This window comes from Dioscorea cayenensis, chromosome 5, assembly GCF_009730915.1.
Source record: "Dioscorea cayenensis subsp. rotundata cultivar TDr96_F1 chromosome 5, TDr96_F1_v2_PseudoChromosome.rev07_lg8_w22 25.fasta, whole genome shotgun sequence".
NCBI lineage: Eukaryota > Viridiplantae > Streptophyta > Magnoliopsida > Dioscoreales > Dioscoreaceae > Dioscorea > Dioscorea cayenensis.
Genome location: NC_052475.1, coordinates 29949633 through 29966355, shown reverse-complemented (window position 1 = coordinate 29966355; position 16723 = coordinate 29949633). Strand labels below are relative to the sequence as shown.

At 29.3% G+C, this 16723-nt stretch overlaps 1 protein-coding gene across 1 annotated transcript; it reads right to left on the bottom strand.

Annotated features, from left to right (window-relative positions):
- Nucleotides 1-107: 107 nt before the first annotated feature.
- Nucleotides 108-2389, bottom strand: LOC120261227 (purple acid phosphatase 17-like). Its single transcript, XM_039269020.1, has 7 exons — nt 2093-2389; nt 1348-1504; nt 1091-1198; nt 840-967; nt 612-740; nt 464-531; nt 108-367 (listed from the first exon to the last, which is right to left on the bottom strand). Exons 1-7 carry the CDS (start codon nt 2261-2263, stop codon nt 157-159), a joined length of 972 nt encoding a protein of 323 aa, XP_039124954.1. The 5' UTR covers nt 2264-2389; the 3' UTR covers nt 108-156.
- Nucleotides 2390-16723: the final 14334 nt, after the last annotated feature.

Below are 16723 nucleotides of genomic sequence, written 5' to 3'. Positions count from 1 at the left end.
ATTAATATTCATTTTACTCTGGCTTTCATTGAGTTGTTCATCCAATGATTTGCAAATCTTATGAATATTAGGCAATATGGTTTATGTGACAAAAGTACTCTTTAACATGATCCATAAGAAACCAGTGTCTCTTATTCATCTTATTAAATATGGTGTCTACATGACTGTGAGAAGTTGCTTGTTCATGCTCCATTGATACAAATTTGTGCCAAAGATGTCATAGAACACCAAATCCACACTTGTACTAGTTATCTTCATGGACATGAATCCTTGACCATCATAGAAGAACCTCAGTTTATCGGCATTTGGTGTGAACTTACCTCTCCATGCCTTCGATCCCCCACCGCTAGTGAAATATTGGATCGGACTACAACAAACACAGAGATTTACATGATTCGATCACTTAGGATCAGTCAATGAAGAGATCCAAACCTATATATTCATATCGAAAATTTACGCTCACCTGTCACGGCTGCTAATGTGTTCAAGGCAATGGTCATGCCCGTTGATATAAAGATCGACATCATTAGCCTGAAAATGATAATTTATTTATTTTCCATTAAAATCTTAAATATGGCATATGGAGAGATCTTATATTGAAATGTAAATACCTTTAGAGTTGGAAGCAGCTCTTGCAGGAGCTCTTGTGTATCTCCATGGTCACTTACACTTCTCATTGTATGATGTCCAACAACAAACTTCCATGGTGCCCTTGATTCTTTCAGCGCCAAGTCCAAGTCCTAAACATTATCATTTTCCTTTGTTTTTTTTATTTTCTTTTCTTGTTTTTAATATATATACATACATATTTATAGTTTGGGCTTTTAAAACTATCATACCTTCAAGAGATTTTCAATGTATTGATCACGAGGTTCCACATTCCTCCAATCATAGTGATGATCTTTAGGGTGAGTCCAATATTTCCTCTCAAATGGAGTTGTATCCACAAAGAAGAAATCCACATTCTCTGATTTTATTTTTATTTTTATTTTTATTTTAAAAAAAATTACATAAAATAAGATTAAAAAAAACAACTTTTACATTTAATTCAATCAAATTAATAAAAACTAAAATTTATTATAATTATTACCTGTATTAACAATGAAAGATCTCATACAAAACCATTTGCTATCAAATTTTTGAAGAATTGGACTCAATTGAGCTAAAACATCTCCTCGATAATCATGATTTCCCAAAACTACACAAACATATGAAAAATAAAAATAAAAAAATCATAATGAACACCAAAGCTAAACAAATACATATAAAAAAAAGGGAAATTTTAAGTGTGAAAAAAAATATTAAATTACATAACCATAAAACATGCTATTTGTCACCTTTTCTTACCACTATACCACTGTTTTTGCAAGGACTTGGCAGTGTAAATGTCAGTAAAGGATTGCTGAAATTGGTTATCATAAACTCCTTGTAATCCATCCTCATAGAAATTATCTCCTGTGGATATCACAAAGTCTATACCCAACTCCTCTCCAATCTTTCCCATCTGTTCATCATTTTACATTCATTCCAATTAAACACACTTCATATGTCTTGTTTTAAAATATAATAATCTATTATTAGTAGTTTTATTCCATAAGGAAACATTTCTAATTAATTCATGAGGTGGATATTAAAAGACAAGAGAAAACGATTCCTTGGTGCACAAAATGTGATGCAACCCAACCTACTTTCCAAGTCCATACAGACCACACGTTCCTTAAGAAGTGCCAGAAGCACACTTTTTAGTTTTTATCCCATATGAGTCATGCATGACAACAAATTCTTGTTCTCTTTCTTTAGTCTTCACACATCCTCATTAATACCTCCCTTTCTTTCTTTCTTTTTAACCTTCTTCTATATTTCTCTCTTTTCATGTTAATTAATTATAATCAAAACAAAGCATAAAACAAATACCAATACCAACCATTTTTGATAGTTTAGCATGACTTCTTCCTCAAAACTTTTAATTAATACATGAAATTAACTATAAAGCTCCATCTTTTGTTTTGTTTTGTTTTAATCTTTTTCATATGCATGGATTTATATATAATTAAATTAAAGCAAGATAAGGAGGAGTTAAAAGAAGTTGAACCTGAGTTGCAACTTGAGATTGGTTATAGTTACCATTCCTTCCCCAATCTCCAACAACAAAGATACTCAAAGATCCATCACTCTTTATCTTCTCATCAAACCTTTGGAACTCACCACAAGATAACATGAAGAGCTTCATCAAAATTACCAAATGGAGGAGAACAACAGCCATTTCACAAAGACAGAGAGAGACAGAGTTCAAAGCAAGCAAGAGAGAAAGAGAAATTGAAGGAAAAGGCTTTGAAAAACTTGAAAGCAAGAGATGGAGAGATTGAAGGAAAAAGGGTTTGAAAAACTTGCAAGCATGAGTCTCATTCATTTATAGGCCTTTGTTTAAAAGTCAAAAAAACCTTTCATTTATTTCAATGTTTTTTGTCTATTCTGAGAAGAGAAACGGTTTTTTCTTGGTGAAACCCGATTCCACGATAAATATATAATATATTGAAATTTCATTAATAAAAATGCCCAATTATTCATTCCTAAATTTAGTTTATAATCATCTCAACAGCAAGAGAGTTCATTTTGGGTAAACGTGGAGAAATAGGAGAAAGTTACACTGCTTATGTTCTTTTGTCCTAAAATACGAAAAGTGAAAGTTCATTACTTAAGTTGAGGGTAGGGAGCCACTTTATACAACTCACTTTTCTCACTTTTAAAGTTAATTTTGAGCTCATAGAATTTTAGCTAATATCTGAATTCTTCGGTTTTATTTTTATTTTTTGATAAATAAACACTAGAACTACTGGCTGTTTGGTTTGTGGAAAAACAACAATTTTGAAGGAAAAACTAAAGCTGGTAAAAGTCTTTCATAGGTTTGGTTTTAATATGAATTATGCAAAATAACAGTTTTCATATAATTATTTTTTTTTTACCATAAAAAATTATTAAGGAGAATGGTCTAAAAAAGATTACACATTAGCTGTGAAAATGTAAAACAAATGAAATTTCAATACTATCTCAAGTTTAAGTAAAAATCTTTTTTATTTTTATTTTTATTTTTATTTTTTTTAATCCTAAAGCAATACTCCTCCGTTTTTCTTTCTTTTCCAAAACCCTAGCGTAAGATGGATCACTTTTTGGATATTTTTTAATTTTTTTTTTTACTTTTTTAATGTTTTTTTGTTCGGGATACTTGTTTTTGTTAAATAATGATTTTTAATGAGTTCATATGATCTTATAGGATTTGGTGGTGTAATTTTGACTTTTTATATGGTTTTTAGTTTTTTTCTTAGTTTTATTGATTAAAGTAAGTAAGGGTAAAATTGAAAATGTGTGTAACTTTACATATATTCCTATTTATGCCAAATGAAAAAATTACCTTCACATGCATTTCAATTATAGTTTTGATTTTAGAAAGGAGGGACGGGTGCAGACACCTGCACCCGATACCCCACCTCATACCCGAACCCGATGGGTTTTCAAAACCCCAAATCACACCCACACCTGACGGGTAATCCGTAATCGGGTACCCATGGAGTACCTGCCCCACTGTGACCCTATTTAAAAATATTTAAAATAAAATTAAAATACAAAGTAAAAATTAAAAATGTCAATTCAAAATCATAGTTTTATTTGCTTGAATGAACATCATGGAGTAGAAATTGAAAATAAATATTCAAAACAACACAAAATAGACAAATTCAACAACATATAATAGGAATTTAAAAAAGCCTAACAAAAAAAATTTGAATATATATAATTAAATATATTTGTTAATTGAATTTCGGGTCAGGTTCAAGTATCAGAAATCCCATGCCCGCACCTGCACCGGCTCAATATTAGTCGAGTTTTACCAGATCCGACCTGAAACTTGGTTAAATTGGGTTTTTACCTATCAAACTCGGATCAAATCGGACAGGACCGAACTGGTCGGTTTGGTTATTATTGCCATCACTAGGGACTTCTCTCATTTATTCACATGAAATTCAATTTAATTTTTTTTTATTATATATATATTATAATATTTGCTTTCTTGTCAAAGTTCATGTCTGATAACCAATCAAATTTAAAATTATCTCTAAATGTTTCGATTTGATTGATTGAAAGGCCTCTCATTTAAAGTTGAAAATTTTAAAAAAATGATAAATCACAAAAATTTCACTATTTTTATTATTAAAAAAAACTATTTGGATTCATGTAATAGTGTTTAGATTTGTATGTATATCAATCAATCATACTAAGAATGATAGGATTCTATTTATGTACATAATAACGATAAATCAATGCTTACCTGACTGTTTTTCTTTTATTTTTTATATTAATTATTATTTTAAATTTATTGACATTTCATTCAACATTAATTTCCCTACCTACAGCAATTGCATTTATTTATGATAATATAAGACTCACAACAACTTTTTTGGAAGAGATTTACTTCAAAACCTTAAATGTTTTTTTAAAGTTTTTAAACATTAGATTTTATTGACATTTTAATTTCACATCTTTTTATGGAGTGATCCACTCCACTCTATAATTTGCACATGCCTCTTGTTACGTGAAATTTTGTCAACTTATTTGTATATTTTTTTTATGTTTTTTTTCTAATCCATTTATTCGTTATATATGGGAGAGAGGTTCACTTCTAGTAATTGTCTGCTCATTTTTAATTTTTATAGTTTTTATTTATTTTTCACATGAAGTTGTTTTGTCATCCATACACGGTTTTTTTTAATAAATCAGTGATTTATTTATTTATTTTATTAAAAAAATTAATTCCAAAACATCATTTTTTTTCTTTTTTGATTTTAATTTTATATTATATTTTCAGGAAATTTCTAAACTTATTCGGATTTCCAATTTTACTAGCACGCCCATAGCTTTGAATTAAAATTGAAACGTTTCTCTCGGCAGGTGGGATACGGGAAACGGCATGTTTTACCCCTTTTTTTTTTGTGAGTACGTGGCTTTGTCCTATTGGACAGACAAGTCGCAGGTAAGCATCGTTTTCTTCGCAAAAGTTTAGTGACTCGCGAATGTAAGATTATCAGATCCATGATTGAGAATGTACGGCTAGATATCGAGCGAGGTTTGTCATTGAATGATAGGAGTAGGATAAGAAAGAGTGTAGTGAGAGACACGATAATAAAGTTCATTCCCCACTTGCGCATGTGGTATATCCCAAAGAATAAACAATAATTGAAGATAAAGTGCCCAAGAATCTTAAACTATTCTCTTTAATTTGATTCTTTTTATTTCTACTAAAATATCTGAATTTTACAGCTTGTGCTACTAAATAGTCTCAAACGCTGAAATCACGTTTTTCAAATTCTATCTTTTACTATTTAAACACGGGAAGTGGTTACTAAAATAATATTTTTCACTGTAACTAAATATAAAGATTTTTAACTGAATTTTACACTTTTATTGAATTGGTAATTTTAGATTTGCATCACTTCTGAATTAAATACATTCTTAGTAAATAAAACATATAATAAATATTTTTTATTATATATTTATATTACAGCTCATACAAAACCATATAAAAATATTGAAAGTTTTTAATTACTAAACAAGAAAAATTCGGTATAGAATTTGTCTTTAATCAACAACCACTTATAATTAAGGTGTAACTGGGTGAGGTAAATCAGGAGCTGCACCAGAAGCAACCTGATTTAGTCATGAACAATGTCATAGATCCAAGGTATTGAAATCTTTATTTAATTACCATTCTCATTAGAATAATATATCAAATCAATTAAAAAAATGGTTAATGCTTGATCCACTACAAGGTTGTCTGTCATGAATTTCGAATAAAATTTATTATTATTATTATTCATTTGTGTGTGACTAGATCTTGCAGTGATGGTCTAATCCAACCCAAATTTTATTTTTAATTAAGATGATAAACAAACTTGTTAGGCCTAATTAATAATTTAATATTGACTTGGATTTCTTAATCAATATAAAGAGGAACGTCTGGGCGGGTACCATCTAAGTACTTTTGTCTTCTAACAAAAACCCACTGTTTTACTTTCAACACAAAATATATCGTTGAGAAGCCTTTTAATGTTCGGCTGATGTGATGTATTATTATTATTATTATTATTATTATTATTATTATTATTATTATTATTATTATTATTATTATATAAACAAGGTGCTAAAAGACACTCAATAGTTAATTTTGAAGTGCCTGTAAGTTTATAGGTAATCACAAATCATTCCTTTTAATAAGAGTTTCAAAAGACAATAATAACATACAATTAATCATATTGACCTTTATTTATTATTTTTTTTTATAAAATAGATAAAACATAGTTTATTAAAAAATTTATTGGGTGGCGCTCTTTTGGGGTAGGCACAAGAGGACTAATGAAGTTGAGACTTCTTTTTATTATTATTATTATTATTATTATTATTATTATTATTATTATTAATCTATGAGGCTACAAGAATTCAGATGTGTGATTAATTTTAGTTATAACTAGGCATTTCTTCCGGCTTCATATTAAAGTTTATAAAATTTTATGAGGAGTTTTGAGGCAATATCATATATAAAATAATATAATTAAACAACTCATACTATAGAAACTATTTTATACCTTGAATTTGAAAGGTCTTATGGATATTTATTGCATAAATAATTAGGTGTAATTAATGTTTTTTAATTATAAATATTATAAGTAATATAAATAAAAATTAAAATATTATAAAAAAAATTAAAATCATTCCTTGAATCGATCTTTCGGAGTAGATTATACATCTAATTTAATAGTATGTATAAATAAAGTGAAAAGATCAAGCAATGCAGGTGAAAGTGCAGTTATTAAGTTCCAATTAAATGTTAGACAGTTGAAACTAGACTCACTATTGATCCGCCCATGATTTTTTAATATATTTAAATTAAAAAAATAACAATCAATGAAGTTTCCGTAACCTTCCTTAGGCATTTTATATTCCCTTTCTGTCAATTAGCTTAAATCCACAAGCTTTTCAGTATAATCCATTTTTGTTCAACTTCATACAGAGACACTTGTAAATCAATGATTCATTAGGCATAGTTACTTTGTTAAACTCCTTTGCTCATACTCATTGGTTCATAGTTATTTTGTTAAATCTATTAGCTTATAAGTTATTCTATCATAACTCTTTTTTCTCTTGGTACTTTTTTTCCAGCCTCTTTATTACTAACATATTTTAAACTTATTCTCATTTCTCTTCATTCTTTTTCTTCCCTTGCTATTTTAATTCTTGCAAAAAGAATGAGCATTATTATTTAAGTTTTACCACACACATATAAGATTAAAAAATAATAATAATAACAATAACAAGAAAAGAAATATTTAAATAAATAAAATAAAATAAAAGCACATCCGTATTACATAAATTGAAAATTTACTTTAATGCCTGCAAGGATTGTAGAGGTAAAAGTAGGAACACAATGGTCACCATAAAAAATTAGAGGAACTTTTTTTTAGTATACCAATTAAAGTCAAATAACAATTATCTTAAAAATTGGTCAATGTGAATTATTATTTTCCTTTGATAAATAATCATGCATTTATATATAGTGTGCCTTGTGGCCTTTGTCATTATGGAATCAATCCTTACACAAAGGAATATGTGTATATATATAACCCTAAATCTTTCATCCAGAAAATATTAATAATCAAGACATATATTTTCTCCTGTTCATGAGCAAACTTTATTAAAATGTTTGGATTTATTAATAACACACATGTAACATATATACTAGTGAATGAGGGAATAGAATCACTATTTCACTTTCAGTAAGCTTTCTTTGCCCCCATTCTTCCAGTTTCCTTGTTCCTTTTGGGGTTTGTGTATTGTGTTATGTTATGTTTCTCTTGATGCAGATGTTGCTTGTTTTTCTTTTTGTTTGAAGAAGCTGATTCATACCTGAATAGCAGATGCAGAGAACTAAGCCATTTGAATTTCTAGAATTATTAAATTAATGTGAGCAATTGCTTATCTCTGCTTTTGGATGCTATGTTGTTATTATTAGCTTTTGTATCGTGAGTTTCATGTACTTTATATGTTTTCTTCTTCTTTGTCAGGTATCAATAAACTCAATGTGGTTGTAGAACAGAGTATGCTTTGTTTCCTTGGAATGGTTAACATTATATTTAGTTGCAAATATTATGAAGAAAACTAATGTGCCATAGGCCCATGACATCAATTTGTTAATTTAGTAAACACTCATGAGGTTTTTACACTATGTTTTCTGAATGTTGCTCAGGAACTTTGTGTATTTTCTGCAGATTGAACTTCTTAACATTATTTTACAGATATCATTTTAAGTATATACTATCTGCATGTCAAGTCTAAGGAATTTCATGCCTATTGTATGATCGATAATAATGTCTCCAACGCAAGACTTGATTCATTTACATGATGATATTAAAAAAATTTCAATGAAATGAGTTGCAAAATTTTGTAATTAGCCAAATATATGTTGCTCACTCTACTTCATTCCACAGATAGCATCAATGTAAGTGTATGATTTTCAACTTCATTTGAATTTGTTTTCTTTAGCATTGACTTAAACCCCTCTGCATGCAGTAATTATGATTATTTCTGCAATGTCAACAATCAGTTAATTTTTATATATACATAAATTGAAAAGAGAGTAGAACAGATCAAAGAGGATAGATTATTGCAGCACATGTATCAAAAGCTTGAATAATTAATGACATTCAAATCTGAGTCAGATACAATGAAGATGCAGCATTCATTCAAGTGCTCTGTCCTTGAAACATAGAAAGATGCTATAATTGTATGTTATCAATTAGAAAGATAAAATTCATGCAGTTATACAGTAAATTCTCATCAATGTTTAATTGTTTATTATATAGATTGAATTAGTTTTGTTGTAGTATATGTCTTGGATGGAAGCAAGACGTGCTTGCACAGCATGGACTTATATGGTCAGGCTGGATTCCCCAGCACTGACAACAGTGATGTGAATACTGAAATTTCACAGGCTGGTGCTTCTAATGTGGAGACAATGCAGCAGTTTCACATCAGAAACAACAATTCACATATATGAATATCAGCATTGATGATTTAGTTTAAAAAAGTAGAATTACTCTGCAGAATTATTAATGTATCTGAATTGGCATTGTATTGAGCACAAGTATGTCGAAAAAGTGTCGGTGGTGGGCAGAGAGAACAAAAGATTGACTGGTTACAGCCAAGGGAATAAGATGCAAAGCAAGAAGTGGATTTCATGCATGGCTCTGTTCTTGAGAATTGGTGCAAAAATTATTCTGGAGTGGATATGCTTGGTTGGAAGCATTGCCAAAATGTATGCTATATGCCATTGAAAGGGTCCTACAAAGAAAGTTCTCATACTGTTGTCATGTGATCAGTTAGCTCAAGACATTGATGTGTTCCATCTTTTTGCAACATCCTTCAAAGAGACTTTTGCATATATTGCTCTCTGTTTGTGTGTGTGTGTGTGTTGTTCTTCTTCTTCTTGTTGTTGTTGTTGTTGTTGTTGTTCTTAATGGGATTTTGGAGAAGTCTGTTTCATGGTGTTGTATCCACTCACTGATCAAGACCTCAACAACAAAACATCAATGCATTCAAAGGTTGTCCTTTTGAATGTTTGCAAGTGACACCTGTTAAAGCTTCTCTTTTTCTCCCCCATTGTACTGTAAATGGTTGGTGGTGGGTTGCTTCATGCTGAATGTTGTTCATAGGAAATCCTAACCCTAACCCTAACCCTAACCCTAAACCTAACCCTAAACCTAAACCCTAATTCATTCTTTTTTTCCCTTCTGATCTTTGGATTTTGTTTCTGTGAGTGATTGATGTTTGTCTGAGAGGTTAGGATAAATTGATAGCTTGTATATTTATAGCAATATTTGTTTGATGTGATGTTGTGTTAATTGTACTGAATGTTCTTCTGCCCATTGGAAACCCTAACCCTAACCCTAACCCTAATTCATTGTTTTCTGCTCTTCGGATTTGCCTTTTAAGTGATTGATGGTCAAAGACTGATCAGATATATAAATGTAAATTTATATATTTATATCAATATTTATTTTAATTAAAAATTATATCATTGTTTAGGTATTCTGTGCCAAAGGCATGGTGGTAGGTGAGGGTGTTTTAGTTACTAGGTTTCCGTGCTTATGAAATTTACATAACTGAATATTTTTTATTTATTATAAAAAAATATTGAATATATACGTGTGTATATATATATATATTTACCCAAACATTCATATTTAAATTACAAATCATATATTTAACCTTGATTTACATATTTTAAAATTTAACCAGATAAAGTTTTTCACTGCAGAACTGTTATCACAATTTTTTTTCCTAAAAATATTTATAAAATATAAAATGTATTTTTTTAAATTTTTCTAATCAACAAAATTACCATAGTTACTTTGTTTGAAAAATTAAATACTAAAATAATTTTATTTTTCATAAAATAACAATTAAAAACAATTAAAAAATATTTATTTTCTTGCAAGCTATTATATTTTCTTCTCAACATTTACTTATTCTAGTAGTAGATGCGGATTTCAAACCATATGTCCATGATACTGTTTACAATCATGTTTATGCACTATTCTCGACCCAGATGTTGTTTATACCGTCCAAACAAATTTCAGTGGATCCCTGTAGGAGTTATATACCTCCCTTGAAGAGCTGCAAGGCAAGAAAAGTCTCATATGATACCTATTTAACTTAATAAATTCTTAAAATATTGATGAATTATTGTAATTTATGCATCTCTTTACTTGCCTCTTGACAGCTGATACTTAAATACAGGAAATTTGTCTGCTACTGTAAAAGGGAAAAAAAAATTATTTCCTTCAAGAGAAAGAGTGTAGTGCATGTGATTTTCACCTCCTAATTTCCATATTCTAGTGAACATGCTTGGATATTTTATGACAAATTAAGGTGTACTATTTTAAGTCATTAATTAATAATTAGGATTATATCCACGTGGACTAACTAGTCTAAAAGAAGAGAGAGATAGAGATGTGCATGTGAGAAGGGGCAGTGCACGTACATGGGGAAGGATAAAAAGCAGCACAAATAAAGCTGTCCACAAATCGCTACCATCTTCTCTCTCTCTATCTCCTTCACTAGCTCTCTCTACAATTGAAGCTAGATAAAATTATATATATTTATATATAATTATAAAACTATAAAACGATGATTTGACGTTGCATGAGGGGCCACCCTTGCCCACGTACCTGCATGGGTCATGTAGTATTTACTACTACGTCTTACACAATGCACACAAATAATAACACACACTTTTTCTTATATTAAAAAATTGTTTTTTTAAAACAAAATTTATTTTCATGGAACCAAAGTATAGTCCAGTGATTTCGTACGTTACTTATGTTTAGAAGGTCTCGAATTCGAAACCTCTCAAGCACAATGCAAAAATAATAAAAAAGTGTTTGTCATTAATTTATAAAAAAAAAATTATTTTCATATAGAAAGAATTTAAGTTTAATTTGATGAATCAAATCATTTTATAAATAATTTTTGTGAATTAAATGAGTGTAGTAGATTAAGTTAGTAACATGGTCAACTCTTTGGTCAAAAGGAAAAAAAAAAAAAGTGGGGTTATGGTGCATTGGGGATGATGCCCATCATAAGGCCATCATAGCACTTCTTTGTGTCAGTAAAAGTTTGGGGGGACGCTCATAACACATCCTCAATCATAAAGCAATAGATTGCAAAATTATTCCTTCCCCACATACCCCAAATAAATAAATAAATAAAAATTAATAAGTATGATATAAAATTAAATTAAGTCATGACACAGACCGTATGGTGATTATTGATAATAATATAAAATTTTGATGCTTGATTAGTGATTAGAATTGGCCATAACTTAAAATGGAATGATTAAAGTTAAAAGGTTGATTAAAAACAAATAAATAAATAAATTTTGTATTTTGACTTGAATATGTAAATTGGTCCATTTTAATCTTAAAATGAAAAGACAAAAGACACTTGTTGAACTCTTCCAACATCTTGCCATTCTTTTGTTAGACCAATTTACAAACCTTCTCTGTGAGTGTTAGCCTTCATTGTCTTTCTTGACACTTTTGACTTTTTCTCCACAATCAAAGAACATGCTCACATGTGCTCATTTTTCATACTCTGAAAATAAAATATATAATTAAAATGGATATCAATATATATCTTTTATACTAATGACATATTTTTCTATTAGTACTGTATTTTTGATATAAGATATTTCTCCTACTGAGATCATATGACCTAAACTCAATACATATATGGTGTCAATATAGATGTGTGTAGAAAAATTAACTCTACTCATTTGCACATTTCTAATAGGTACCTTATTCACATTTCATCATATATATATATATATATATATATATATATATATATATATATATATATATATGTTTATGTATTTCACAATAATAATTAATTACTTCAACCTCTTGAAAATCAAATGAGAGTATTGCAATATTAAACTTACAACAAATGAGCTGTCATCCAATATTTGACAACCTTAAGATGTGATCCTACATATTTATTTCAAAGCTTAATACAAAACAATAAATTAAGTGGGTGGTAGGTTTGAATAAGATAAATAGATAGATAAATAGATAGATAGATGAAGGGAGGAGACTGAAAAAGTACAAAGTTAGTTCCTCTTGATGACCAACTTCACTGTTGATGAAGAAACAATTCACTAATAATTAAGCAAGTGAAAAAGAAGGAAGTCAAACAAAAATATCAGTAAAAAAGCTGCAGCAAGAAAAGAAAAGACAGCATTGCTGCATGCAGCAATTGGATTAGAGCCAATATATATATATATTATTCAATTAATTCATGCACTTGTTCCCTTCCCCATGCACTCTCCCACAATTTATCTACTTCTCAAAGTTGCAGAAATTAAAACTCCCAAAACTCTGTAGATTCCAAGGCATTTAAATATCTGCCAACTAGCTAGTTCCAATTTTCAAGACCATGAGTCTCATTTTTTAATCCATATATAAAAAATGGAGTATATATAAATCATGTGGTTTACTTAAGAGGAATGTATCAATGCCTCAATATTTGTGTACTATATATCCCCTAGAGAGAGACTGTGAGAGAGAGAGAGAGAGATAGAGAAGGAGGGAGCGAGAGGGAATAGGGGATTAGAAAAACAAAGTGAATGGATATTGAATGATGGATATTCATTATTCATCACTAGTAGTAGTATATAATTTTAACGCCAGAAGACATGTTTGTGTTTGCAGTAAATGTCACCGTTTGAGTTATGTCTGTCATAAGAGTTGGATATATGCATTCAATTCTCACAGTACAGTCTCAATGGACAAGGTCTTGACATGTCTCTCTTGCATTTCATGTCTGAGTTATCACTCTTCAATTTAAATTAATGAGTCTAGTTGTTTTCTCTGTGTTTCATTCTTGGGTAATGAAAACAAGGCAAGTAAAGTGATGCGGATTTTATTTTAATGAACTTTCCTTTTTCTGTGCTGTCCTTTTCTTTTTAAAGAAAAAAATTTAGATGAATTATTAATGTATTAGTGGAAAATAAGACTTATCAGGAATAACACTTCATATTTTGTAATAAAATAGATAAATCACTGTTTTATTTTTATAAAAAAAAACAAGTACAAATCAGACTGAAAAAACAACAAGATAGAAAGACAAAAGATAAGCTCTCGGTATTTTTCTTTAAGAAATTAAAAAATTCTTGTTTTTGAATTAGTTATTACAAAAGCACTTTTTGCATAAAAAAATTTTAAAAAGCATTTTGGCCAAAGATTAGGCTATAATGTTTCATGTTTTTGGAATTCTGTTTACAGGATTATTTTTTTTTTTCTACAAGTACAAATACATTCAAATGGCCAAAAATATATAATAAAACAAGTGCTCTGCCAAAAAGGAAAAGAAAAATCCATTCTAAATGGACTATAAATCTCTTTTTGATATTGATCACCCTATTTATCAATGTACTTAGATTTTATATGTTAACAAATCTAAGGTCAATATATAATAGCAGTGGTGATCATGAGAAAACAACTTTTCTTAATTTTTCCCTTTATTTGCATCACCTCAAGAATATATGTTACTCCCAAAGAAAAAAAAAAGTATTAATTTATCCTACGACGTACACACACACACAAACATGCATATAAAAGAGAACATGCATGCATGTGTGGAAGAGAATGCATCATGTTAACCAAAGATAATGATTTATTCACTTAAAAAAAAAACTCATGTACATACAAAGTTGATTGTTTAAGGTTTGAAGGTGTGGATGTAGTTGAAAACTTAAGACACACGTTTAGAGAACACATGGGATGATACAAATGAAGAGAAGTTGGGTGGGTCATAAAGAGACGTGGAAGAAGGGCCATGCAGACACGCATGCAGGTACGTAAAAGGAGGCAAAAGAGAGATTAAAGAGATAAAGATAGACAGAGCATTGAGTTTCATGTCTCAATCACAAGCATCTCACAATTTAAAGCCTTGAGGAAACCCCATCCAAATCTTATAAAGTGATCATTAGTTTAATTTGTTAAAGTAAATTAGGTTCCTTCAATCTTGGAAATAAACAATATTTTTTCTTATAGTGTTTTGAGTTTGCTAATTAATGAAAAGTTAATTAAATGGACAAAATAGAAAAAATCTTATTTCCGGACATAATCTAAACTTTGTTAGAAATTAAACATGTTAAATTAATCAATTTTGTTAATTAAATGGGTTGCACATGTGTGTCAATTCAAATTAAAGTTTTTTAAACATATCTCTATTAATTACTTGTAAATTGACAAAATTCAGAGAGTTATAAGTATTTGAGGACTATAAATGCGTGTCTTAAGAATTTAGAAGATCTTTACACAGTATTAAAAATGAAAGAGTAAGACAAAGGCTAGAGATTTGAGACAATGTCATCTTTTTCCTTCCTTTTTCAGACTCCCACTTGTGTTGAGTTCTCAAGAGCTTGTGCATGCAGGTGACTTCCTCATCTTTGCAATATTACTTTGCCTTTTCCCTTTTTTAATATATATATCTATTTCTTTTAATGTTTGTTCTTTTTGGTGGGGGTATGCAAGTCCTTTATATATATTTTAAGTTGAAAAAAAAATATTTAACCTTTCATAAAAAACTGATTGTAAGTCAAGATATACATGAACTAGAGTGCAAGCTAGTGATATTAAATCCAAACATTAAATAATATGACTTTCTCATTAATTAATATTCGGTTGGAGTTAGATGGAGTGACATGGGATGTTTGGCATCCATGGGGCCTCATTGGGAATGTTACAATGTATATAAAAGTTCTCTACACTTCTCTACTTATATAAGTAGCATGACTAAAACTACTACTACTACTACTACTACTACTAATAATAATAATAATAATAATAATAATAATAATAATAATATTGACAATGTATCTCTTGCATGCATTTTATATTCCTAATGTTTGACTAATTTGGTAAGGGTGGAGCCTATCTTTCATCAATTATTATTGAGAACATGAGAGACCACACATGGCATCCTATGTTTGGCAGAATGAAGTTGGCAATGAATCACCTTCATATCTTGCTAGCCTGTTTTATTCCATCTTTTGTCCTATTGTTAATCTACTCCATCTCTTTTTATCTATACTAATCATTCAAATTCCTAACCATTTTTCTCTAATATTTTTAAATATCCATAATTAGGAGAGGAATTAAGTTATCATAAATAAATATCCATATGTTCTTTGATCATTTACAATTGTTACATGTCTATTTATATTATATGCCACTTTTAATTGTCACATATTTTATGAATATATAGTATCGGTCAACATGGAACAAAATCTTGTATTGCATAACACAACAAACATTCATTGGAATAAGATCTATTTTGATGTAAAGGCATCATGTTATCAATTTAATTGATTCATTAAATTAACTATAAAAATTGGATATTTTTATATTCCAATTTTATATAAATATAACGTTGTATCTAATACTTTGTTAATTTTCTTTTCAAAATTTTTCAAAAATAAAATAAAATCATTCTTATCGGTTATTGAAGAATTTAATATCAAATAAATGAAGCATCCATCATCTACGACATTTGTGAGCCGATGATGAAATAAAAATTTATGCTTTTTTAAAAAATCTACTAAAATTAATTAAGCAAATGTAACATCAATAATAACGAACCATCACTCATGCCCTATGTCTTATGGCATATATCATTGTCATATTTTCTCTTTTAAGTACTAGTGGAAAAAAGTCTTTAACACATTTAAAGAAGAAATAGTACCCTTATTTTGCATTCGATGATTGTGCCTCCTAAATCATATGCCTTGTATAAGAAATTCTAAATTGGATTAAATGGTATATAACAAGAAGCATTAAATTAAAATTAGAAATGGTAAAAAGGGAAGGCTCTAAAAACTTTCATGTAAGAGATAGGGTGTGAAAGGGGAGGGATTTAAAGGCAAGACCCAATCAGTTCATGCAAAGGCTTTGTGTCATTAAGGCTCAATGTTTGCATGGCCTCAGATTCCTTGCTTTTGGGGTCAGTCTTCCCCCCCTCCCTAAATAGGATGTGACACTTGAGAGAACAAATGAAGAAGACTTGGATTAGATGAGAGCATGAACAACAGAGAATGGCATTAAAGAGGGATAGA

Bases quoted from the DNA above. Each gene is read 5' to 3' on its own strand.
- LOC120261227 (XM_039269020.1), bottom strand. From the start codon at position 2,263: ATGGCTGTTGTTCTCCTCCATTTGGTAATTTTGATGAAGCTCTTCATG. The intron at 968-1,090 runs GTAATAATTATA...AAATAAAATCAG, and splicing joins ATCTTTCATTGTTAATACAG to AGAATGTGGATTTCTTCTTT. The intron at 741-839 runs GTATGATAGTTT...GATAATGTTTAG, and splicing joins ACATTGAAAATCTCTTGAAG to GACTTGGACTTGGCGCTGAA.